General features: G+C 39.5%; 1 protein-coding gene across 7 annotated transcripts in view; it reads left to right on the forward strand.

The window, feature by feature from the left end:
* ST3GAL3 (ST3 beta-galactoside alpha-2,3-sialyltransferase 3) overlaps window positions 1-27,590 on the forward strand; it is a 182,167-nt gene that overhangs the window by 51,933 nt on the left and 102,644 nt on the right. For all 7 annotated transcript variants that reach the window (XR_010607808.1, XM_065655958.1, XM_065655962.1 and 4 more), the window contains one exon: window positions 14,370-14,462. Coding sequence is in view for 6 of the 7 variants with exons in the window: in XM_065655958.1 (XP_065512030.1) it covers window positions 14,370-14,462 (93 nt within the window). In the remaining variant the exon portion in view is untranslated. The remainder of the gene's footprint in view (window positions 1-14,369; window positions 14,463-27,590) is intronic.

The following is a 27,590-nucleotide window of genomic DNA, read 5'->3' on the forward strand; positions in this document are numbered from 1 at the left end:
GTTACCTGTCCCAATTAGCAAATGAGTATGAGATCAGTATGTTTGATCACAATAACATAATGCTAACATAGTTAATAGGCTATTATATATTTATATGGTATATATTTTATATTGTGTTCTTTGGGAATTTTTAGGCAGTACTTAATTAAAAGGAAGAATATTTCTTCCAGCAGCCTCTGTGCTTTGCTAGACATTTTGTGATACTGTGTATTCACATGGTTTTCCAATATTATAGAGTAGATTTGGGAGATGCAGTGAAGATTTTTTTAATATTCATGATAATTTCAAACTTCATTTCAAAAAGGGAAGACAAAGGAATCGAATCTTGGCGGGGGAAGAAGCCAGAAATAACAATCTTCACCCTGCAAACTCAAATGAAACTTGATCTAGACTTTGAAAAGACCGTAAAAATGGAGGGAGTTTGGGCTGGGGAAACACACAGATTGGGTTACTTCTGTTTGTTGAATTTTCTTTACTTCAGAGCTTTAATAATGAAGAACTGAAACAGAGCCCCTTCCCCTCATTTTGTTTCTAGTGTGGGAGGTTGCTTTGAAACTGATTGTGTCTATGTGTGGTACTTAGCCATTAAGCACTGTAAAAATAAGCAATAAACGTGTTGGAATGCTGGACTTGCCTCGTGCCTGCTGCTGGGGGATTTCTTTGTGCCCTGTTTCCCTCCCCATTTGTCTTTTTGTATTTCTGCGATCCTGAGAGGGGAAAAAGGAAAAGTGAGAAGTCCCGATGATCTCCTGTCCTACCTACGCAGGAGTAAGCATATGTCTCATGAGCTAAACGGGGGGATTCTGACTGTCACAAGCAAGAGCATCCTGGTGCTTTTTCTGAAACATTATTTAAAGGCTTAGCATAGTTTACAACATTGGGGTTTTCCTGGCAGTTGGTTATTTATTTCTCTTTAATTTCAGATTTTTATTTGACTTTCAATTCATGTCCTTCCACCTAATCTCTTCCATTCTGTACTAATTGTTTGAGAACTTCAAATATTTAAGATAATGAACTCTGGCTATTCACAGTGATTCAATTACTGGTTTGTTTGTTGTTCATTCATCAAACCTCCCACATTTGGGTGGGATGTAATGGCCATGGCCATCCCTGTTTCTTTGTTTCGCTCATCTTAGTTCTTCCCCCCCCGCCCCCCCCCCCCCAATTTTGATCCTTTGGAATTCTCGTAAGGATTTCTCACATGACTCTCTGTTATCTAACTTTAGGATTCCTGTGTTACACACAGCCTCGGTCGATGAAGAAGATGAAGACTGCACAACTCAGAATTACTAGCTACTTAGATAGAACTGATTGATTACTTGATTTGTTAAGTGCAAACAAAGTAAGAAAACCTTATGGTTGGTGCTTTTAAAAGGGCCAGTTTCCTGGAGCTGGAAGTAATTATGAACCAAACCATGTGGGAAAAGAATGTAAAGCAAAAAATATGAATGGCTTGGCATTGTTTGGAGCAGTTTTATACTGTTTGCCCCAACAAGCTCAGTTTCATAAGTGAGAAATGTTCATGGAAAAACAGTTTTACTGAGAGTATAAGGGAAAACAGTGATAATGTATTAATAGAAAAGGTAGAAGTGTGCAGTAAATACATGGAGTTTTGTTCTGTTTGGATGAGACAAAAAAGTGCTTTCCTTAATATCAACAACAAAAATTAAAGCAGTAGATACCTAACTTTATGTGCTTTAGAATTGGGATGTCTGGACAACATTCTTGCAAGAATTTCTGAAGAAGTATCTGAGGACTTTTTGGACTGCTAGAGACTATGAATAAATCTTCAAACAGTAGCGGTTCTCCATATTCTTGGCAGAAAGTTGATGTACAAATATTTTAAAAGCAAAAAGGAATGACTCTCAAGCTTTTTCAGCCCATTTTTGATTCTGAGCACAATAACATAATGGCAAATATAGATTTCCATGGGGAAAAAAAAAGTAATACATATAGTTCCAATTAGTGTGCATAGGAAACTTTTTTTAAAAGTTTTTTTGATAGATGGGCCTGTTCTTCAAGTGGATGTCCATAAAGGTGCCTGGTGTGTGTGAGATTGACTTCTTTCTTGATATGTTCCTCTTAGGTCTCGGTTTGCACATTTTGTGTTCTTTTTACCAGTTGTTACTAGTTGTATAAAAACTGGGAAGCCTATGAAGAAAAGGTTTAGGTTTTTTCCCCTCCGTATCTGTAAGGTGGAACACTTTGTAGTTCTTTACTACAGTAGCATTAACCTAAATAAATGTTTGCTTGTTTGATTTCCTGGGGTGGATATTGAATGAAATTGAATGGATTTGGTTATCTAAACATCGATCGTTCCCAAAACTTCAGTTGAAGTGATTAGAAATTCTGTGTCAAGACCATTAAAGAAGTTGGTCTCATGTAATTCTAATTGGCTATACCGTTTACTGCAAGGACTAGATGTTCTGTGGGGTCGTGAGTTTTGATAGGGATTTATCTTAAAACACCAGCATTTGTCATTGTATTCTTGCTGTCGGTCATAATGAACAAAGTACCATTTTGTGGAAATAGGTGATATGCTGCTGCCTGTCCTGAACCAAAACATTTGTGAGTTTATCTTTAAACTGATGCAAGAGTTGCCTCTGTTGGAAATCCCAAAGGCCTGTATGTGATCACCAAGCGTCAACTCTTCTGCGGTTGCCTGGCTTGACATAGATCCCTTCTTGCAGGCCAGCACTGTTCCACCTCCAAAGAGAAATCAACTTCCCTTTTGTTTCCCCTTGGAGATGTTTCAGGGCATCCTTATCGGAGGGTGGAATGGAAATCAAATTTATTCCAGCATGTGAACATTACTGTTTATCAAGCTTGCCTCTGAAGCATATCACTTACTCTGAAGAACACTCTTGCTATGGTATCTAGACACAGCATAGCTGTCAGCTCCTCATTTATATTTTTCTGTAGCTGGCTGTGATGAAGTTTCTTAAATGGGGTGTATGGTAAGAGACAGCTTACTTTACTCAATCTGCCTCTAAATTTGTCTTCTGCATTGCTGTAACGTGACCAGCTGCATCAAAGCTTTGCTGTCTGTATGTGCTAAGAGTGCCATACATAACCTTTAAGAATATGTAATAGGTCATCAAGGCAGGGAAGAGTTTGGTGGAACAAACACATACAGGCGTTTTGCATGCTGGGGAAAGACAGTAAAACCAAGACATACTTTTAACAGCTGTGATTATAATCTATTAGGTAAGAAAACAAATTTTCATTTATGCTGAAAGAAAGCAGGAAGCGTTGTTGCTGTGCTTGAGAAGAATTGCCTAGCGGAACAGAGAATGCTGACCTGCCAGCTAGTGGCATGCTATGAAACCACGATCCTTTGCTTTTTACAGACATGATAGGCTAGAGGAACTCATGGTGTAAGACACTGATAAAACCCCAGCCTTATAACTGGAAACCTGACTGTAAGTCTTGCTTCATAAAAATCTATTTTACTGTTTAAAGTTCTTCTAGGACTGAAGTACAAGGTAAACTTGGATCAGGTTGACAGACTTAAAATAGACTTTTTCCTTGGGGAAGCATGAAGTTGCTGCTAGCACCCTGGAATAGTACTCTGAAAGGACTCCAGACCCGACAAGGGCTGGTGGGAGAGCTGGTGTTGTGTGGTGCCCATTGCCATGAACAGAACACTTCGCAGCAGGAAGGTGACTTGCAGCTGTGTCTGCTGTGCCACGACAGGGAGAGAGTCTTGTAGCAGTTGTTGCTGTAAGATGTTTTTGAGGTTATGGATGTTTGAATTGAACTGTGAGGCTCAGACGAGGTTTTCTCTAGTTGTTTTTGAGAAAACCAAACAATTAAACATTAACTTTTATGAAACACTTTGTACTCTTATGTTACACAGAAACGCATGTGTTTCTTTCTCAGCCAAAATGCAAACAGGCAGAAATGATGCTCAGGACACGAGCTGCAGCCCCTGTCCTGCTCTCAGCAACGAGAATCAGGACCACGAAGAGAGGGACAGAAAACCGACAGAACAAGTCTGTGCTGTTTCTTCCTTGTCCACCATGCAATCTATTCCAACTCGTTAAAAAAAGATGAACTGAAAAGCCAACAAACAAAATGTCTTTGATTTGCATGTTGAATGTGTTTGGATACTTCTGTTTGATTTCAGATCTTTTACTTCCTACTTACAAATATCTTCCCCCCAGCTCTTTAAGAGCGCTAGTCTTGAAAAGACCTAAAAAATGTGAGCAGTATCCTATACAGCTATAGAATATTGGGTGCCTTCCTCCTGCTCCTTTTCATCCTCTTTTAATGACCCTTTTTTACATCATTGAAGGCAGAAATCCCCAAAGGCAGTTGTGTCATTTCACTGTTTGAGCTGGGGACTCTGATCTGTACAGGATTCAAAGCTGTATTTTATCATTGTGGAATCAGGTGATTTTATGAAGTGTTGCTCTTTTGATAAATTAACAAGCAGGAGAAGACAGGATCTGTCCTGTTGAAAAGTGAAACCTATTTTTATGCTCAGCCTTGGAGCTCTCCTGTAAGCCTCTACAGCGAGTATCTTAGAAAACCACTTCAGCATATGCTTTTGGAAAGCCACAAATAACCTTCTCCTGATGTAGAACTGATGTCCGGTGAAGTTAAGGGTGATGTAAGATGAAGGAAGGTCTGATTAACTGGGCTGTTCACAGTTCTTTGAGACAAACTTTATTCTGTTCTCTGACTCATCATGGTTACCTATGGTAGTTTGGATGGTCTTTTCAGACAAGCAGCTGCTCTTTGAAGTGAAAAAAACCCACGTTATCTTAGCAGAGCATTCACTAAAACAATGTATGGAGTAAACATGAGAGTTTTTTTATCTGGGTGGCTCTTCAGCTGTTCTTACTGTTAAGAGTTCTGGCTATTCTTAATTATTTACCCTAAAGCAGTGTGGAATTTTGTTAGTTTTGTGAGGGCACGTTTAGTCACAGTATCTGCAAGCGTTCCTCCAAGTCAGCGTTACCTTCTGTATTTACAGCAAGGTTTCTGGAGGAAACGTTTTCCTCCCCTATATGTAGCATTCCTCTTCTTAAGACTTCAGTGCGGTACTTATTAGATTAATTGATGTCTGTTTAAATTCATGACATCTGCCTCTAATATAGGTCAGTGAAGACAGCTTGTTTTGGACTACTACTTCAGAAAGAAGAGGGAGAAAAATTCAGTTCCTCATTGCCATATACAGCAATTCGTAAAACTACTGTTAAACCGCATTCCCCAATTGTGAGGTCACCTCTACGTACCATCTAAAGCAATTTGTTCACTGACCAGTGTTTTTTTCCTCTGAATTTCAGTTCAACCCAGGGGAAAAAAAAAAAAAAATGAAACCCTTGCCATATCCAGCATTGTCGTTTTCTTTGGTTAAGAGGAGCTAAGTTGTCGTTCCTTCCCAGGCTGTCCAGATCTTCCAAATAAAAGTTTAAAAGGCAACCTTTATCACCATTACCTCTGCAAAGTTACCAAAGAAACTGAAAAGGGAGGGTGTCATGAACTGTTCTTCTTAAAGATTTGCCATCAGGCAGCAGAGAGAGATTTTTCCAAGTGGGATTTATTCCCCGAAGGTTTGGTCTTTGCTAGTTGCCTGTGAAACAGATTTGCTACTGCAACAGAAAGGGCTATTATCTTGAACTTCCTTTGTGGGAAAATAAAAATGACCAAAGATTCACCTGCCCCAGTGTCCTGTCTCAGAGCGCTCCTAGAATTGTTTAGGGAAGGAGAAGAATACACCAGTGTGAAACGATCCTTGCTCCGGTGTCGCTCTCTAGCCTCCGAGGAGACGAAGCTTTGGTATTCCTGAGTCAGGGATGCTGTGAGACCTCTTAATATAAATAATAGCTTTGGATCCCACCTATACATCTGGCTTCTGTAACATATTGACATAAAGAAATCTACTGATTACCTGCATGTTATATGAAAGAAGTGCTGCCCTGTCAGTGTTTTACTGTCTTTAGGATAATTTTGGTTGATGCTCCAATGATATGGGAAACAGTGAATAATAAATCACTGTTGACCTTTTCTGTAGCTTTCTGCTCTGTCAGTGTGCTCTCACATCTAGCTAACCACTGAGAGTTTCTCTGAAATGAAGTGTTCCATAGCCTGGCTGTGTTCTGCAGTGAAATGAGCTACATTTTTCAGAAGGAAGATTTGGTGATTAAAACCTCAGTGTAACTGATTTCCTCATTTGGCATTTAAAACTGCTAAGCACTGCATTTTGACATTCAAATCTACTAAACTGTAGTATCCACAGACTTAAAATTGTAATTTTGGCTGTGATGCTTCAAGATTTCTTAGTTGATCTTTTTTTTCCTTAACCACAGCTATAGGCTTTGAGGGAGTATCTTTGTTTTCAGAGGTACCGATTCCTACCAGTCTGAGGAGGGGATTCCTGGATTTAATTGAATTATTCTCATCTCTTTAGCACTTATTTATCTCTCCTGGACCTACACTGCTGGATTCGTTACACTACAAATAGAAAAACACTGTTCATGATCCAAAGAAAGCATTGCCTGTTTGTAGATGTAACAGATGAGGGTTGGTGATGAAGACTTGAGGGTTACAGCAACAAAATTATGACATTTCAATTTATCTTTTTGCATTCCTTCATTTGGCCAAAAATGGATGTAATAGGTGAGTGGTTTATTTCCCATCCGACTTAATTGGCTCACTTTTTATGGCCCTTGTGCTAACAGTGAGATTTGAGAAAATAAAGAATCACAGCATTTTGTTTTTGCAAGTTTTGAGAATTGCATGTTCTAATATTAGGGAACACTTTTGTTTCTGACTTTGGGGAAATAGAGTTTATTTAAATGTTCTTTAGGCAGTTCTTTCAGAAAGCAGTTCAGGTAGGAATCCCCGTTGACTGCTGAAAGAGTTTTTATTGAGTACTAAATGAGTCCTAAGACATCCCATCTCCAAATAAGTGACTGTCCTCCCTTAGGTCATCCTTGTCTCTTATCTTTAAAACCAGAATGATGACACTTATTACTGAGGATGGGAACCAGTAATTTTGGATCTGTGGAAACTAGAATAGATGAAAGTCCAATAATATGCACTCAGGAATTATGTTAATTATCAGCAAGTTACTTCATCATTAAGTTGAAAGTTTCTTTGTTCAAAGATTAATAAATAAAAACTCAGGGAGCAGTCATTTTCCCTTTTTTTTTTTCTTTGTTAAACAGCTGCCTTCTGTGAAAATAAATTTCTGTATTTCATGCTTTTTGTTTAGTCTAACAATTGGTATTTCAGCCAGTTGTTTTCTCCTTTCCGTGTTTCTTTAAAGACACAAACAAACCCTTCAATGGACTGTTATCTTTACTCCTTACCCATGTCTATTTGAACACAATTCTGCCTTTCTGTGCTACCAGTCTTAAAGGTAAGATGTAACAGAAACATAATTTTTTTAAAAAGGGGAAAGCTTATAAAAAACAAAGGAGATCAGGAGATCAGGATATTACTCAATTCTTGGAGAGGTATGCAGCATGAGGTCACATACAAAATGTGCCATGGACTTTTCTTGGATTTCTTTATCTGCATTCTTGAATTTCTTTTTATAAACTCAGCATTTAGTTTCTTTATTTACTTATTTAAAACAAACAAACACTTTCTAGCCTGACAAATTCTGATTATTTTGTCCACAAGGATCCCAGCACTTCTTTAGGACTTGATAAAAGATTATTAATTGAGAAGCTGCAGGCAGGGTTCTGGGGTTCAGTGAACTGTAAGAGATGGTACAATGATATAGTCCTTTCTGATGCACAAATAACTTGTAGCTGTATTTCCTAAGATGTATTTCCTAAGCATTTAGCACTGCTGAGACTAATTCAAAATTCCTTCTTCTGTCTAGTGGTCTAATTCCAGGACAGGAATGTGTGGTGGTGGTGGTTTTTTGGTTTTGGGTTTGGTTTTTTTTTTCCCTAGTATGTTAAAGACCAAGAATGGAAGTTAGGAAGGAAATAGGATCCTTGTGCCTTTCTTGTGGATGGAAACCTCTTCAGTGTGTTTGTCCAAAGATGACATTTCCCAAAGGGTGAAGGGCATTTCCAGTGTGTTACTGGTCTGCAGCTGTCGGTGTCCCCCTGCCCAGCGTGCGTTGCCCCAAGGGGCAGCATTGGCTTCGTGTCGCATCTTCATTCGAGGCTGTGGAGGTGGGTCGTGGGTTTTGGTGGAGTGCCTTTAAAACTTTGTTTTCCTAGGCCAGTTTAATGTAACCTAATCTTCTTCAGCTGGTGTTCTTGAGTAGTCCAAATAAATAAATAGAAGTATGTGTTGATTATCCTCGCTGTTAAGAAATTAATTTCATAAGAAGCTGCAATTCTTAGTGGAGAAGCAGAACAGGACTTTTTTTTTTAGCGTGCATCGTATCTTTTTAGAAAGAGAGATTTGGGCCATCTCTCCTATTCAGTTGTACAACCTCCTTGAGGAATTTGCTTACATACTGAAGTAACATTTGAAAATATTTACATCCATTTAGCTGGCCATAGTGTGACAGATGCATTTCCTGTCTCTTCCAGTGTAAGCATTCTGCTTTTCCTCGTCTTTCTATCTCCCCATTCCTTTCTTCGGTTGTTTAGTTTTTCCTCAGCTGGAACTAGAAAAATACCAGATATCACATGATCGGGCAGTGTAATTCTTTGAACCAAAGTTTGGAAACTTCCAACAGCGCTATAATCAGAGCTCCTTAAACGTTTGTTTCAGCATTTCCTAAACCACGCTGTGCTCCTGTTGAACGTGGAGCTCCAGCCGCTCACCAAGAGCAATGTTCATCAGATCATCTTCTTTCCATAGCGTCTCGCGCTCAAGGAGATTCTGCCAGTCGAAGTGACATGGTGATCATGTCATTTACTTATAAAAGTCAGATATGCGAAGACATTTTTCAGTCCCCTGCTGTTACTATGTATGGGATGTACTATATAGGTGAAAGCCACATTTGTTTTTATTAACAACAGAAGTCACTGACTTCTCTTTCTCATTGACTCAACAGCAGTGAGTGAAGGCGAGTAAAAGAGCTACATCCCCAGACCTGCTCAAGGTGTCTTCCCCTGCCTTTCAGTGAACCGCTAGTATTTGCTGTGAGGCTGACAGCTGTGAATTAATGGGGCACTCGCTTTCTCATCCATCTCTTTATTGAAAGTCCTTGCCAGCTGGGAAGGCAGGGTTGGTTTGTGATTTTGTTTCAGGGGTTTTCCACTCAGCTGGTTTTTGTTGCTTCATAAGCTTTTGAGATATTATGAAAAAGCATATTGAGAACTGGAAGCTTTCTATTTATTAGAGTATAAGTGATGTACAAAACAAATACCATTCAAAGATCTGTGACCCCTTGATATTAATTAAAATATAAATGAAGCTACACCCCAGCCACTCTGGTTTTGTCTTTATTAGTGTCATGTTTGGAGCAGTCCCAGAATTTTGAAGCAAATGTCATCATTGTTTCCTACTGTATGCTGATGGAGTTCACAAACTGGTTTCAAAATGTAGTCCTGGGCATATTTGGGGGAAACTAAACTGAAAGCTTTATTCCAGGAATCTATGAAATGCAACAATATTTAATTGGGGACTTAAGGGTCCAGACTGAAACTTGACCTTTTGGCCAACATTGAGCCAAGTATGTGATGGATACATCTGGACGTGGAACCCTGACCAGAATCCTATCTAGAGTAAAATGCCTTGAGTCTGGTATAGTGTAGATATGGGGTCTTAGCATTAACTGCTTTGATCTAGCAATCTGCCCTTTTTTGATCTGCCAAATTACTTGCTAAGATCATTTTATTATTACTTCGTAATAACCACTATGTTTTATGTGCCTTTTGTCTCATGTTCTCACCACGTCTCCTGTTCATTCTTCAGTCATGACATATGCTTTGGTGGGCTGCTGCATAGGTATAAGATTTGGGTTATTTTGGACCGAAGAAATCCCAAGGCCAAGGGTCGAGCTAGAGAGCACATTGCCAAAGAACTCCTTTTCCTTGTTTCAGAAATGTACCAGCACATATATTGCATGCAAGAGTAACAGCAAGAGAAACCAGTCCTCAAATATGATTTCACGCAGATGAAGTTTTTCAGTTTTTACAATCCACAATTTAAATTCTCTGTGGAAGGAAACGAGGCAAAATCTGTCTCTCGGAGTAGATTTTGTAATATTCAATTAAGTGAGTTTAGTTGTGGACATTTTTTTAGTAGTCCAAACACTGAGTTTATATTACTAATTTTTTTAAATGGATTTAGATTCTAGTCCTGCGAGGATGCCATTCTGTCCCTGATCAAGACATGATGAAGGAATTGACCACAGTGACATTTTCATATTTTAGATTAAAAGAAGGCACACATCTGCCAAATGCAAGCAGAAGGAAAAATCTTGTTACTTTTTCTGAATCCTCTGAAAACAGCTGGATTTTTGTCTTATCCAAAATTTGTTAAGATTGATGTCCACGTAACAGTGTAGAGAAAGAAGCACAGAAAATCTTAAGAATTCAGGATAGGTGCTAATATCACAGAAGAAAATTCAGGAAAAAAAAAAGGAAGAGCTCACTTTCTGTTTAGTGGAATAAGCTGATTACTTCCCTTTAACTTCACCCTCATGCAGGCACTTGTTTAAAAACTGCAGATGTTTACAGTTACTGACTATGAATTGTTTCCCTCATTTATTCTGGATAAAGTTATTATTTACTGGGTTTTTCCTGCACAAAATCTGAGAAAACTTAAGGGTCTGCAGTGTCATCTAATAATATCCTTTCAGCTGTCTCCACTAGCTCTTTAACCACCTCAACCTGACTGATGCTTTCACTAACTAGGAGCATGAGAGTCAGGAGCTGGAGTAGATGTGCTTGGACCTGGGAGATGCAGAGGAGATTTGCACCTTTGTGCCATAACAATCGTGATGGCACTGGCTGGCTTCCCGCAACACCTTTCTGTGTGATCCTGGGATTTCAGGCACACAAATGCTGCTAGTGAGATGAAGCTATTTACTGGAAAGCGCTAAAAGTAACATTGCTTGGTTTGGTGCCTAGTTCTTGACCCATCTGTTGTAAGCAGCATTCAGGATTATAAAACAAGAATCAAACATAAGCTTTTGCAATGCTGTGCACCATGTTCTAGTAATTTGTCAGGCAGCCTTTGCAGAATCTACTTTCAATAGTGGTGCTTCTTCCATATGGAAATAAGAAACATAACTAAAGAAGTAGCAATATATGTAGCAGCATAATAAATACACTGTCACTGGATATGAAGGAGATGCTTATCCATACACTTCAGTTCTGTACGCTGTTTTTGTTACAGAACTGTGTACCTACTAACAGCAGTGTGATTTTTACAAAGCTGGATTCGTTTGAAAAATGAATAGTTCTCTGTGGGATGCTTCATGCCAGATGTTTTGTAGTCTGATTTATGGAAGAGCAATCTCTGTGAGATCTGTGAATCTTGCAGGAAAAAACACAAAGCAAATTTATGTGTCTAAAATGATGTTAGCTTGGATAGCTTCATGAGGTAGCAGAATGGTAGACAGCAAGTCTGTATCCAGCCTTAGTGTACATGTTTTGCTTTGAGTTACACTTAATAAGGCTTATAATTATGAGCATGCTGGTGATGACGTTATGGCCCAAATGTGTAATCTGGAGAAATCAAGCAAATAAAATGTGTCCCTAGATGGATTTTAAACGTAGAGTGCCCATTTCTATTTTTCTGTAGCCTGCTTGCTCAATGCATGGCCAGAAGAAAGGAGATGAGCAAATGTTGAATGATATGAGGTGGCAGCTACAATTGGCTTACAAGAATTGTTCTGCCTCCGGCACTCTGGATCATGAACTTCATCTCGTCCAAGAAATGTTAACAGCTCGGCCCTCGGGCTTTAACAGCTCTGAATATCTTTGTGGGTTTCATAATTGACAGCTCCACTGCCAGTACGCGGCACTGATTGGCATTCTGTGCCACTCAAATGCACGAGGGTTTCAGCCTACTATTCTTCTGCAGAAACACCATGATGGGCATCTGAGTGACATTTTAATTTGATAATGAAAGCGCCATTAAATCAGAAAAGAGAAAAACGCCTGTTTGTGGCACAAGATATTTTGTGTGACCGCTGAGGTCATTTGAGAAAGGCCTGCTGTTGGAATAGTTATACGAGTTTGCCAGCAATGACTCACTACCGTGGTGACTCCAGATAAATTCCAGTTGCTTTCTACTTGTTTTTGAAGATTTTGGTGTTAGGGGTTTCTGTATTTTGCTTAAACAATAACAATGCAGCAACACTTAAGTTTGCTTGATAAAGACTAAGTTTTCCCACATTTCCTCATATCTGAAATGCTGCAACGAGCTGTGATCTGTACACCCTGCTGTCTCTTTTGACTGTGTCAGAAGGGAATATCTTTTGCCACCATTAAAAACTCCTTCAGCAACAGGCCTTTCCTTCTTGTGCCTATTTCTAAAGAGACCCTGATTGGAATCAGAGCACAAATCATTCCATGCAAGTCTTTGGGATTCAGACTTCTAGATGCTCACATCTTAGATGCTCTCTCATCTCTCATTTAGAGATGGATTATAATATCACCTGTGGAAACTGAACTCATGGATTTGGGTTGTGCTAGACAATGTTACATTTGTATCGATCTCTCCATGTCTATATAATGTATTTAGAGAAATCTAAACTGTGCTGTAAATAATTGACAGTGTAAGTAGTCAAATGTATTGTTCTGCCATCCTATAGATGCAGAATTGTGGTAGTAAAATATTACGTTTTGACAAAAACTTCGCAAGAAATCTGTGGCAGAATTAGAATCAGATCCACATTCTTAAGCTTTTCTTTCAGTGCTTTTCATCTGTAAAGGTCTTAATAAACAAAATCCTTGTAGTGACTTTTTATTTTCTCAAGTTTATTTTGTCTTCTAGCTGTTGAAGGTTTAGATTTTTATTTAGCAGGAAGAGATTTTACTCTTTAAGAAGTACATAGATTTTAGGAGGTTTGCTGCCATATGTGGCTAATTGTAAAATTACCTGTCCATCTATTGATCACCCGTTTGGAAATGGCTAGTGATCTTTTTGGAGGTGACCCCAGGACCAGTACAAGAAGGACACTTACTACTAGTTCAGCATGGAGGTGCTGTCTTTCAGATGGGTGATTTTGCCAGCCAGGGTTCTGTTTGTGCCCCAGCTCACAATCTCTGCAGGACCTTCTCTTCAGCTCAGGGGTCCACTCACTTGAACTCTCTGAATCTGTGCTCATTACATCTAGCAGTGGTTTGCTTGTTAAGTGATCCTGGTGATGTCCATGTTGGTGATATCTGGAAAAGAAAGCATGGTGGTGATAATAACAGGCTCTTCAAAATTATTTTTGTGGATCTACTCTGCAGATCTGTACTGTTATCCTCATTTGACTCCTACTCCTAACCTGTAGGGAAAAAAACCTTTCATTACTTGCCTACTGCTAACAAAATGGTGTAGCAAATACAGTATTATTGATTGATTCTTTGCGGTAGTTAACACTTGCAACTTCCACTGAATGTTGGGCATGTAATTGTAAATGTGTGGGGTTTTTTTTTTAGGGAAGGAATATTGATAATTCTCATACTGTGACTGACATTAAGATATCTAGTATAAATTTGAAAGCACAAGTGAGTTAACCCTTGTAATGTTTTCGTGAAATGGATTAATGTAAAAATTTTGCAGGTGGTGAACAGAGACACAAAATTAAATGTTTTTTCCAGGTCACTCAGTAGGTCTCTAGTAAAAATATGTACTGGACTTATATATCTTTTCTCGAGTTGCTAATCTTGTTTCTATACAAAAACTAAATGAAAAAAACAACACCAAAAACCGAACAAAGAACCCCCCAAACCCCACAGTATTGTAAATTTTGCCTGAAAATAACTAGGCAAGCCGAATTAAGACACATCTTGACAGAACAGCAGCAATGTCATCTGTTCCAAATACTGAAAGGCTGCATCCCTTGATAACGTCTCAGAACTGCTCGGCAGGTTGTTTCAAATGCTTGAAAGGTATCTTCTAACTAATACTTTTCTGTAACTTCAACTTTGATCATACTTTAGAAAAATAGCCAAAGCAAACTGCTGTTTGTTTCCTTCCTTTTGAAAGGTTGAAGTCTAAAATGGTATCTTGTTATTTTTCTCCCATGAGCTTTACCTTCCTAGGCATGAAAATCTTTCAGCAAAACTAGTGATTTAGTATTTCAGATATCTTTAACAGTGTCCTTTGTTTGTTGTTCTCCTGTGATGCTGTATTGCAACAATAAATACCCATCTGCGTTTGCTGTTATTCTTCACAGCTGTTTTTCAGAAAAGCTATAAGGAAAAAAAAAACTTGGATAATTGCAAAAAACAGTTCATAGCCAAGAGAGTCCTGACTCTCTACTTACTTTTTCACAGGCCTCCAGAATTGGCATCCAAGTATGCAAATTTCTCTGAGGGAGTGTGCAAGCCTGGTTATGCATCAGCACTCATGACTGTCATCTTCCCAAAGTAAGTAATTACTGCTTTGGTTTTTTGTTTGTTTTCCCTTCTTCCCTGGATGACTTCTCATCCTTCAAGGTGGGTGATCTGCAGAGATTGACTTGAAAAGTGTCATTACTCTGTAACTTCATTGGTTCCAGGGATCACCAGTGTTGAAATTCTGGGCTACTTGAGTGGTCAATGGCTTAACTTATTTCAGTCTGACCAGGACCTTGCTCAAAGAGTTGGGAGTTCTGTGTGTTGAATAATGCGACAAATTATGTTGTCAGTGCATGATACAGACGTGTGGTCAAGCTCACTACTCATACCTGATGATGCAATCCTTAGGAAGCTTCAGTCATAAAGTGACAGATTAAGTTATCTGGTATCTGGAGTAATAAAGTCTGGTCTGTCTGTTTTTTTTTTTTTTGGTGCTTGGGAGAACAGGGTAGAGCAATTCCTCCAGTGCCTGGAGGCTTTGCCATTGTGTTTTCCAAAGAGTCTAAGGCATGTTAACACGTTGTGTATCTTACTCTGTTGAGAAGTTGTTAGCTGAGATGTCACTAGTTTCTTAAGAATTTCTTTCCTCTGAAAGGGTGGGAAGTTGCAGTACCACTTGGTAGCTCTCAGAAATGAGGAATGTAATCATAACAGATCAACCAAAACTTACCTTTACATTTGGCTTATGGCTTTCTCTAATGCACTGTGTGGCTTCTGCGTTTCAAGGAGTTTGTAGAATTGCTGGAAGACAGTTCAGAAGATAGATGGGCAAAGAACATTATATTCAAGGCTCAAGGATCTCAGTTTGGTTCATCAAATGGAAAATTTGACCAAATAGTTATTTGACCTTTGTACAAGCTTCCAATGCATGTGGAAGAGATGCTCTAATGCAGTGACCTTTTTGGAAAAAGAGGTTGTGGACTTTTTAACACAACTGATACTTTTCTAAAAGATATATTTTATTTCTTTTGAGGAGGGAGTTGCACATATAGAGGTTAGGCTGAGTGACCATGGCCTTCAGGCCAAGCCTGAAACTGGTGGTATCCTCTTTTTTCATTTTTATTGGCAAACATGGTATCTGCAAACTTTGAAAAATTAAAAATAAAAATCTGACATTGCCTTGTAACCAGCAGATACTACAGCCAGGCCTTAAAAACAAAACACTAAGTGTTGAGACTATGTTCTCGATCACCAAGGTAAAACAAATAATTATCAGTATTATCTCCTGTGTGAATTTTGGAACTCTGGTTAGAATATAAATACTAGAACTGAAGGTAGATACGTTATCATCTTCTTTTAAGAACTTTCTGAGTGCTTTTAAATCTATGTTTGTGTACATATTACATGTAAATAGAAGATGAATATAAGGTAATTTAACTGTGGTAAGACGTCTGAAGCTAAAGCCTTCTTTTCTTGATACAACTGAAACCTAACTGGCCTTTCCAAGGCATTGCTGTTGTGTTGTTTCTGGGGAGATAAATTACATACGCTAAAGAAAGAGCATTGTCTAGCACAGTTATTAAGGCCAGAAAAATACTGTCAATGGCCCCTTTTCCTGATTTGTTTCATGACACAGGACATGATGTTTTCTTCCAGTAAATTCATCATGGATCACAGCCCTGTTAGCTTGATTTAAAGATTTCAGTTGTTAGAGAATCTGGTAATAATGTGTTACATTATTCCTATGGGTAAAATCATTATTGCAAAAATATTAATCTTGTTTTAATTTTAAATTGATTTAAGACTTCGGCTCCAAGGAGGAGTTTTTTTGCCTGCTAGAATCGAAAGTGTTATTTATTTTCTCTCTCGGCAGCTACTTACAGATTGCTGTTCAGTCATCTTCTCCCCGTAGATACCTGCATTGAACCAATACCATGCAGAGGTAGTAACATGTCTCTAGTTAGACTAGCTCGTTGTTGTGTTGTTTATACATTGAAAAATTATATTCAGAGTTCTAAAGACAGCGTCCCACTGGGGTTTTCTGTTCAGTTGCTTCTCTCACATGAGCCCCAAACCTCACTAAGGATGACATTTCTTTCCATGATGTTCACTAATTCTTCATTAATTAAATTCAGTGTTGGACATTTAATTATTTCATTTAGGACTGGTGTAATGATGGCTGACCAGTAGTACCGCAAAGAATTCCATGCTACACTTAAGATTCTTTCTCTTCTGAAACTTCTCTCGTACTTGAAGAACTATGCAAAGTTAATACTACCAAGCCAAGTATCCTAATTTAATATATTTAGAACTCTTAAAGCCAAATCACCTTGCCTGTTGATTTAAGAATATGAACTGCCTGATTTCTTTTATTCTAGCTTTTGGTTTCAGTTGCTCGTATCATTAGGAAAACATCATTTCTGTGGCTGACGTTCTTCAGGCTTCGTCTTTGCCATAAAATGTGTGGGTTTTTTGGGTTTTTTTATTATTTGGATAAAGTTGGTTTGGCTGTTTTCAAGCATGAATAAAATGAATAAATGTTTTCCCATTCTAAAGGTTCCTGACTTTTTAGTGCAATTTTAAATGTAAATAGGCAAAATATGATGGAAATAGTTGAGATAGAATAAATATTTTTCAGAGGATGTAACTCTTCTTGGTAAGTGCTTCTTCAATGGTAAAAATGTGAGTTCAGACTTGACCAAGCGTAAGCAAGCGCTAGACAGACTAAAGAGCAATGTCCTAAGAAATCTCAAAATGTGGTTGCTGGTAAGGAAAGACTAAATTTTTTTTTTTTTTTTTTTAAATGAGATCCTCAGTTGATCAGTTCTCATTCTAGCGGTGCTTGATGTCTTCATCAATAATCCTGGCTGGAAAAAATCCTGGATTAAGTATGCAGATGATACACTTATTGAAGAGTACTAAATAAAGGTTTGGCTACTTTTAGAGAACAATCTGGGCTGCCTGATTTAAATGGCCGCAGTCCAACAAAATATATTTTAATGCATACAGTATGAAATAAGACATCTGGGAGGAACAAGTGCAGATTATACCTTCAAGATAGAAAAACTGTCTTGGAAACAGACACAGAGAAAGCTTCATATAATCTTAACAAAACATTGTAGCTGTAATGCTGTTTCAGGTTCATATGTACACACATAAGTTGAGAAATTTTGTGTGTAGCACTGATTTAAAATTAGAAACCCAACTCTCCCCCAAAACCCCACAACCCAAGACTTCTAGAATACTGTGTCCAGTTTTGATGGTTAAAGTCTGTGAAAAGAGGAGAAACAAGAGATTGAAGGAAAGCCACAAAAATGAACAAGGACTGGCTTAAACAGTAAAATAATAAACAAGGCTCCTAGAAATAAGTCTTCTTTCTGAGGCAGGAGTTGTATCCAAATGATGAGAATAGGAAAGAGCATTAACTTTGGCAAGTTAAATATAAACCATAATGAGGTAGGCCAAAAAAATGTTGAGGAGCAACTTTATAAAGGCATAAGAAAAAATTAAAGCTCTTTGTCTAGCTGTCAAAAGCAGAAAGCCTGCCAGAGATCCTGAAGGGCTGATACACAATCATAATATTACATGGGAGCTAAGGGAAGGTAAAGCCGGAGCAGAGAAGTTATTTGCATGGCTATTCATTGCAGAACAGTTCCCACGTGGAGCCTTCCCTTCTGGGGGAAGCTGACAGAAGGTTGACGTTTTGGAGCAAATTGGCACAATGAATTGCTAGGAAAAGTTCTCACTTTGTGAAGAACCTCGGTGAAGTTGCCGAGTTACACACGGTTATGTATAATCATTGCTTAAATTGGCCTTAGAATGGAAGAATGAAAAGCAGTAAACGTGTCAGGCTTTTCAAGAGGGGCCCATGGAGTGTTTGGGAAACTGGAAACTAACAGTGAGCCTGGTTTCTGTATTAGGCACCTCGGTAGAAACTATTAAAAAAAAAAAATAGAATTAGTGTTCGTTCACAGGAATAAAGGCGATGATAGAGAGGAGTCAAGTTGTCTTCTGCAGCAAGAACTCCTGCCCTGTAAATCTGTTCATGTTGTTTTGAATGACTGGAAGGGCATTTGATAAAGGGGATTTAACTAATACAATATGTATTTCTTAAAAAAATAAAACAACACCAAAACAACAACAGCGACAAAACTAATGACAAAAAACCTCAAAACACAACACCACAACCAAAAAAACCCCAACCAAACACTTGGTGTTTCAAAGACTTTTGGGAAATTAAACTGGTCTAATCCTGTAGTGGCTAGGTAGCAACCAGCTAAGGATTGGAAACTGCATGGAAAAAAATGAGAAGACTGGACAGTACAGGGACGTTACCCCTGGAATCCTCTGGAGAATGTGTGTTTGGATCTCTGCTGTTCCAAGTGCTCATAAACTGTCTGGAACAGAAAATAAAGAATAAAGCGCCAACACATTTTTCCAGGAAGCAGGACCAAAAGCTGAGGAATGTCAGAGGGATCTCGCAGCGCTAAGTGATAGGGCAACAGAATAGCAGGCCAAATTCAGTTCTGATGGATGTAGTGTTTGTTGAGAAGATTGATCTGACAGCATATACCTAGTGATGGACTTTGTTATGCCTTGCAAATCGGGAAAGAGATCTTGGAATGACTGTGGATGGTTCTGTGACTTACTGACCAGTGATGGTTGAAAGACAGTGGACATATTAGGAGACAAATGCAGAAAATGCAAGAATACTTTATGCCCCTGTATAAATACACCTTATGTCTCTATTTTCAGTAACATATCTAATTATCTTCAACTTATTTTGAAGCAGATCTAGAAGAATTAGGTATATATGGTGGTAATAAAGAGTAAACAAAAATGTGGAGCTATTTCCATGCTCAGAGAGATTAAATAAATTTAGACTTTCTAGTTTGAGGTAAGAGCAATCAGGAAGCAGAGGATATTGACAAGTATGTGTAACATAGGGAATGGCATGGAGAAGATGTTTAGGTGACTGCTTCTCTTAGTACAGAATTCCGGGATGCTAAATGTAAATATTGTGTATCATGTCTAAAATAAATGAAGGGAAGTACTATTTCATGCTATTTGCAGTTGCATTTTGTCTGAGAATGGGTTTCATAATGGACAAAATATTAAAAACAAACGAACAAACACCAAGATTCACAGTTCTGTTGACTATGAAGATTCAGAAACAGGCAAGGAAATCTCTAAGTTGCAAGAGGCTGGAACCTAAATGGATGTTGAGGGAAGATTGTAGCTTTATATATTCCCTGTTTCTTAGGCTTTTTACTAGAATCTTGGGCAATGGAGACAGACATCGAGTGTGAGGCTAAGTGGACATTTGGTCTAATCCATTGTGCCCATGCCTGGTTTTCTGTTTGGTTTGCTTCTGGATTTTTTAATTATTATGCCATAAAGGCAGACTGGCATAGCTTCAGAAAAACATGCTGTAATCTGAATGATGACAGTGGCTCCCCACCAAGAGAAATGGATGCATGATCTCAGTGTAGGAGCTGGCTGGATGGGCTGCATCTGCTGCTCCTTGTAAACAAAGGAGTTGTCTAATTTTTCACTTTCCAGGACAATATGATTCTGCCTCTTGCAAATCTCCCAACAGTAGATTGTGACTCAAAGCGCCTGAAGTAAGGTTACTGGTTTTGGAATGATAGAAAGAAAATGACAAGCATCTTTGGTAAAATGGCATCAGTAGGTCTTTGTTCAGTGAATTAGACTGTTTTTAGTAGGTCTGAGGTCACCTACAAGTCTGGAGCGAATGCTTTGACCTTTTTGTAGAAGGCACTAACTCATGTTTGCAGTGGTAACACTGCCGTCTCCTGCATGTCTGGCCCTGCTGTGGAAATGATGCTGCCAGCGTCCAGTTCTCTTTCCTTTTCTATGCTCTGTTCTTTATCACATGAGACAGAGGGCCTCTGCCCACAGTTTGTGGCTGAAATGCCAGCCCGGGCGAATTCAGCTACTGACAATTTTCCAACCACAAGCTCTTGTAAGCTGGCAGCTATTTAATAATACTAGAAATTAGAGGAGGGAATGTCTGCAGCCTGCAGACTTGTGAATCTGTGTTTGGTATGAGAACATGGGAAAGAAGTATTTAAAGAAAGATAAAGAGTATCTGAAAGGATTTCTGAATAAGAGGGAAAGGGGAAATTCAATATACAACAAATCTATAGGTGTTGCGAACAAAGTAGTGAATTTAACATTTGTGATTCAGATATGTAGGACTATTTTTTAGAGCTAAGGATACGATCATAAACATTTATTTCTAGTGAACTGGTGCTAAAAAATAGGCTTATATACGTGAATCACAAACTTCTTTGTTAGTTCAGAAACAAAATCAGTTTGGGTTGATTATTCTGGTGCAAATTTTCTGTCAATTAGCAATTGCCACTTCCTTCACTCTTTTTTTGTTGTTGTTATTTTTCAATATAGCAACCCACTCTCCGTTCTGTGGAAAACTAGCTCTCCTGTAAACTCCCCTGCATTTCTATTTTCATGCTAAATTGTTTCTTTGTACATAAAGTTCAACATTTTTAAGCTTTCATATCAGTGGAGAATATGTGGCACAGATTTATGCCAGACATAGGAATTTCAGTTGCTTTCTCTAAAGTCATTCTTTGTTTTTCTGATGTTTAGTTCCCCCTTGCTATTGTAGGTCATAGACTCTTGTGTGTTTCTCCAGTTCCACAGGCCAGTCATGTATAGCTTGTACAGCTCCAGAAGACCTTTCTCTAGAGTTACAGGGTTGAGTCCTGTCTCCTTGATACCAGAGCTGGGCAGAATTTCCTTTGCCATTGCTGTCTTGCAGGTACAGTTTATAGACCTTTTATACTTTAGGAAAAGAAAGCATTCTTACGTGCAAATGGGGGTGGGGGCATCAGGTGGAACTGGAGCTTTAGCAAGGGCTGTAATAGGAATCGGGATAATTTCAAAATGTGGTCCCCTCATCCCAAATCCTTCCCCATTCATTTCCATGTCCCCTTCTAGGAAGCTGTGCCTCTTATAAGAAGCACACAAGAGCATCTTTTCATCCCACACTTCCCTGCTTTGTTACTTAGATATTCATAAAAAATATTTTTAAAAGAGAATTTTTAACCCTCTGCTCAGGTCTGACTTTGCATTTGGCTGTCTCGGTGCCTCATGAATTACGGCCATCCCCAGCATGGGCTCGTACTGAAGTGACAGCGCCCGAGCCCAGAGACTGTCAGCACAGGTGACGGCTGCGCCCTTTGGGACTGACTGTTTAAGAGGAGCAGGGGACACCAAGGGATGGCAGCTTCACGTGGTTCGTGAGACCTCACTGAAGAAACAGGCTGGATAATTAGTTTGCTACTGAGGTTTGCTCTGGGAATCGGAAACTATTCCCTGACTGTAGCGGAATCCATCTGCTGCATATTTTATGGTCTCTTCAGGTGCAGTGGGTACTATCTCTTAATTTTTTAAGATATATAAAGTTGTATATATATGCTGCATTAGTTATTGGTAGGGGGTTTTTTGTCTTCTATATGTACAATGTAGATCTCATTTTGAAATAACACTGTAGTGGTTCATTTTGTTAATTTAAACTGTCGAAGCGGCTTGTGTTTAAGAACAGGCTGGGCACTTCCAGAGGCTCCCCCTGAAGTCAGGGTCCCTGTGTCCCAGATGCCACTGTGAAAAAGACCTCCCCCTATCCTTCAAAATGCGGTTACTCCTGTTCTAGGAATGGGGAGTATCCAAACCCTTGTCCCTCCCTTGAGTTTCTTGTTCATGTGTGTTCAGGAATAGCATACAATGATGGAGGAGATTGTTTCACAGCTCCAAGTTACATTTGCTTTCCCAGTAACTGCTGTAATCACAGCCCTGTAAGGAAATTTGTATGTGCCGGTGCCCAAAAGAGTGTTTGGGGGTGCCAGAGCACTGACCTGGAGTTTATATTGTGACTCCCCTCAGATGCTGTATCTTTCTTATTCTACTGTTCCCACAGCAAAGACTAAGGAAATACTTATTGTTGCATTATTGAGGTTTGAATTAGCATGGACAAGTTGATGCAGGTGTATTTTCTCTTAGGAAGTCCTGAGCATCATTAGCTTCCCTCAGTTCCTTGGTTAACTCCAGCTAAAGGAGATCAGTACTTGCATGATGGGAAAGGAGGGATGAAAGAGGACCTGGCAGTGTCCTGGCTGGTTGAGCGGTCAGTGTTTCCAGTTTCTCTGAGCCATACGCTGAGTTCGATGCCTGGCTCGTGCCTGGGAAGCTGGAGCGTGCCGCTGCTCACGTTTACCTCCTGTCACCTCCTTGCTCTGTGTTTTGTAAAACCCAGGCTAAACAAACACACAAGCTGAAACATGCACACTGTAACGCTCCTCAGATCCCTGCTGGTGTCTGGGCAGCACCTCCCCACCCAGAGCTCCGTGGCTTTTCCAGTTATACATCATCCCGTGCGGTCAGCTGCTCAACCCACTCACTGCTGGCAAAGGGAGCATTCTGCGCTGCTCTGCCTTTCTTTCCTTGTGATTTTTATGAATTAGTGCCTTTTTTTCCCCCATATTGTTTGGTTCTGGAGTGAAGATTTTCTTTTTCGCCTCTGCAGTTTGTGTGTTGGGTATTATATACAAGTTGAAGGCACTTAGAAAGAGAATGATGTTTTAAAATATGTATTAATGTCAATTTTGAGTGACAGAACTGGGTCAGAGTATACAACAGGTCCCATTATATGTTTCTTTCGATAATTCCTGTGTTTGTTTTTATTGCTATGTGCTCATTTGGGAGACTTAAATCTCTCACACTTCTTAAAGGTGAAAAGTATGTTGTCTCACAAAATATATTTTGTCACAGCCGGCTGGGCTTTAGTGAACCTACAGCACAGCCTGTTAGGAGACATTTGCTTTTAATGTTGAAACTGGGATTGTTGTCTGAGCTGTTGTTGCTATTTGTAAATGGGGCAATTGAATTGCCCTTCACAACACCCTGGCTGCTTCAGTCCCTTCCACCTGTCCTGTCTGAAGGAGGAAGCTGAGATTAAGAGGCAACATTCAATAGCTCAGGTTCAGAGTGTTGCAACCCTCTGGTACAGAAACAGTGGTAACCAAAGCTCCGTTTAAAGTGCGCTTGAATAACTAATTTCTCTGCAACAGATTCCCTGCATTCATTTTTTTATAGAGAGCAATGATCGGGAACGTAATTCCAGAGATGAGTAGATGAAACTGTGTACTCAGAACTTCACTGCTAGATCTTAAATTCTTAGCACTGATTAACCAACTGGAGCTTGTACTTCAAAACAAACTTCAATGGCAGCAGCTCACTTATTCACTCCTGGCAGCCTCTGAAGATGTGCACGCAGCTGCAGTCAGGTCGAAGTAGATGTGGCATAACGTTAAAGTAGATTTTTACCTAAAAAAAAAAAAAAAAAAAAAAAGGCTTGTTTTCTGTGTCTGCATCCCCTTTTCTACGTGGCACTTAGCTTGAGGAGTTTATGCTGCCCTTTGTGCTGCTCCATTACCTGAGCAGCATAACTGCCTGTGGGCAGTGTAATTAACTGGATAAGTAAAACAACATGAGTTTTCCCTCCTCCATTCATCTACTCTTTTTGTGCAATATTTCTTTTTAACCCAGATCCAGTTTATGGAATTACCAAATCATTATACCTTTCCAGCCTTTCCAAGGGCGCAGCTTGGGAACGTAGAGCTAAGGTGATGGGACTGCAAAAACTCTGTAAGCCAGGCTGGGCACCGGGACAGAGGTGTAGGGAGCTGTTGGCCAGGAATTAGGTATCTGATTTCACCTTCAGTTTGTGCAGGTTGTTCTCACTATCCTGCGCTGACTTTTTTTTCATCTTAAACCACGTGCAAAGTAGTACATGCAATGCCCAAGTGCTAATTATCACAGCAGAAGCTACATCAGATCCATTTTTGGAGCTGAAATCTTTTGTGCTTAACCGCTCTCAAGAGATTTTTTTAAAAAAAAAAAAAAAAGGTGAATCTGTGTGATGTGCAGGCTTGGTGCCTGAAAAGTTTGTCTTCAGATTCCTTTTCATGGCTTCTGAACTGAGGCTGTTAGATGAAAGCTGGAATACGGGCACATGGACCTTACGGAGCGTGTGCCTTGCTGGCTTCGCAAAAGGTGCAGAGCAGATGCGCTCTCGCTTCAGTGTGAGTGCGCTGCAGCTTTTGCCAGAGTGGGAACTGGACGGGGGGTTTCGTTTTGGTCTGCATTTTTTTGTTTTCCAGAATTCTACGGTTATTTCAAATTGTGAACTTTAACCAAAAATAAGGGACAGCTTTGCAAAGATACAAATAAATAAACAAACATATTTGCCTGAGCATGTATGATTGTAATAGAAGCAATAAACTCAATCCATACCGCCAAATAAGCATATTTTATCGTGCATGTGTTTGGGCTGCATTGCTGTCACCCATCTGCTCTTAAAGCTATACCAATAAGAACGTTTAACTTTCAGAAAAAATCTCAAAACAAAGATTGCTGGAGGATCTAAATGCATTTGAGTGAATGAAAATATCAGTGAGTGTGAAATGAAACGAATGAAAAACATCAGTGAGCATGGAAGTTAAGCAGTGTATGTAATATCACTGCGGTTTTGATATGCACGTCTTACCTTCTTTTCTTTTCCTCACATCCCCCCAAGAAAGTGTTTTTGGGTATCTCTCTTTTTATTAAAACTCTGACTGACTGTCTGAAGGTTCATCGTTACTGATCCAGCCCATCATCTCCCCAGAGCCCCAGAAGTTCCCTGGTATCTCTGAAGCTCTGTCTGGCACCAGTGATTTCCTCTTGCTGTAGAGAAGTATTCAGCTTCCCTCAGAGGGTCTGCATTGTGTTTAAGAGTGAATAATTGTTCCTCTGAACTCCCTACTGGTGGTTTTCATCGAGTTTCCTATTTTAGGGTAGATTTCAAGTCAATTTACTTTCCTCTTCTACCTTTCCCTCCTTGTCTTTTGCTGTCACACTTTGTTCTATTATTGAAACATTTCAGGAGCGTCAGTGCATGCAGATGCTATCACTGAGCCAAGGTACATTGGCTAAGAATGTGGATGAAAAGCAAGCCTGATAACTTATGCAAGGTTATTAGACCAAATTAGAAACAGTCTGGGGAACCCTGCAACTCTGCATTAGGCAAACGATGGTGAAAACTGGAAAGATTAAAAATTCTCTTTGTAGTGACATGAAAAGTCACTTGAGAATGTTGTTCAAATAATATTGTAGAAGCTGTGACTCCACTGCAGCATGAACAGCATAAGCTCCTTTGGCAATTATTTTCTTGCTACCTTTTGCTATAATTCTGAGCTAATTATGCAGCGAAATCAAACCCATAAATTAATTGCTAAATGCTATAGTAGCAATGCTGTAGCTGTTGTAATAGTGTCAGGGATCGCAGTAGCTTGGTGAGGTTCCTGCAGTTTCCTAAGGACTCTTGCTCACTGGTTCAACCCAAATCACTTGTGATGCTGGAAACCAAGGCAAGTGCGTTACCACATACTGCAGTGAAGCTGAGTGCAATGGGATGACATATTTCACCAGTATTACTCACCGTGTTTTTTAATTCTGCTTCTATTTTGCTAAATTTCTGAAGATTTATGCATTCAGAAAAAAGTTGTTTCCTTTTTGTGTAATCTGCCGTACTTCTAAGAATGATCCCATCTTTTCTCTTTTGAAGCACTTTGAGTCATTGATTTACTTGCACAGGAGTTTCCTATGTGTGAGTCAGGGCTGTAGTTTACTCCAGTGTCCAGCTTGTGAAACAGAAAAACTGTGCCTAGCTCTCTTGAGAGAAGTGTTTCGTTGTGATTTTCCTGAAAATCATTGCATCCACCGTGCTAATTTGTTATTCTTCCAAGCTTAAACAACTGATGTAAGCTTCAGAATTGTGTACATTTCAAATAACACGTCTTGTACTGTTCTTGGGGAAAAAAAAAGGAAAAAAAAATTTAGAGCTTTATATGGTTTCCCCTTTCTAAATTGATATTTGTGTCGCACCAATATTAGCATGTTTCGTATCTGTTGATCAGCTGTGCCAGCCTAGGTTCGTGTTTACACAAGTGCATACCTAGGAGAAGATGTAGAATTGCACTGCTAAAAGTGATGTCACTGTGATAAAGACATTCCTGAGAAATGAATTAATTTATATAGGAGTGACCCTCTGTGGGGTCCGAGAGAGCCTGAAACCAAGAAGAATGTATAAATATGCCTGTATACAGGCACACAATGCTTTACCTCTTGCCCTCCTAAATAAAAAGGTGCATGTGTATCTGCTTTTATTTTGGGTCTGCCTCTGTTACAGACTCTCTTCTGTCTGTAATGGAAGGTGATGCTGTATTAGCCACGTGAGGTGTTCCTTTTTGGGTTTTGATTTTTTTTATTACAGAAGGTTTACACTGAGACAGAAGACTTGCCTGTGGATGAGCTGTTCCAAATATAAATAGTTCCCACGAACTCTTCAGGAGGGGTGGAATACTGTTAAATAACCTGAAAACAAAAGGCAAGGGAAAGCTGCTTGGGACATGATGGCTTTTTTTCCCTGTCCCTGCACCACCCCTGGGGTCTGTGACGTGCTGTCCTGGGCTGACCGGGCACTGCTGGCCCTGAAGCTGCAGCACGAGCAAGTCCGTAGGGCAGCGGCGTTGTGGTGGGAAGGTCTCCTGCTCCACCTTGGAAACAAAGGGCCAACTTTGGAATGATCCCAGGGACCAGATGCTTCACTAGGCAGTGAATTAGGGATAAGCAGCACAGCATATATCTGCTCTGCAAGTTTTGTTTATGTTTTAAGAATTTGTTTGTAAATGTGTAACCTGATGGATAAGTATTTAAAGCCACAGTATCCGGCTCCATGCAGTCTTAATGCAAGCTGTGGCAGAACAGGCAACACGTTAGAGCCAGTGGTGGCCACCTCTTTTTGGGTTTGATTTCTTTCTTAAACAGTGTCTGTGGAGTTTAGGCATCTGCAAAGGAAGATGCTGGTCCCAAGGCTCTGTTTAACAGGCCAGCACTCAGTCCATCCTTGCTGGACTTGTTCCTGCTGTTCTTGGAACAGTTGAGAAGGGATTTCCAGAATTTGAAGGAAGCAAAAGATACACTTACAGGTCCTGGTTTAAGTGAAGAAAACCACAAACTTTCTCTGTCTTTTTCCCTTGTCAGGGATTTTACTCAGTACATGTACCAGGCATTTCTTCTCCTCTGGGCAGATCTGATCTCCTGGGTAATAATAACTATTTATGGAACAAGATA

The sequence above is a fragment of the Caloenas nicobarica genome, chromosome Z (assembly GCF_036013445.1).
Source record: "Caloenas nicobarica isolate bCalNic1 chromosome Z, bCalNic1.hap1, whole genome shotgun sequence".
NCBI classification, from domain to species: domain Eukaryota; kingdom Metazoa; phylum Chordata; class Aves; order Columbiformes; family Columbidae; genus Caloenas; species Caloenas nicobarica.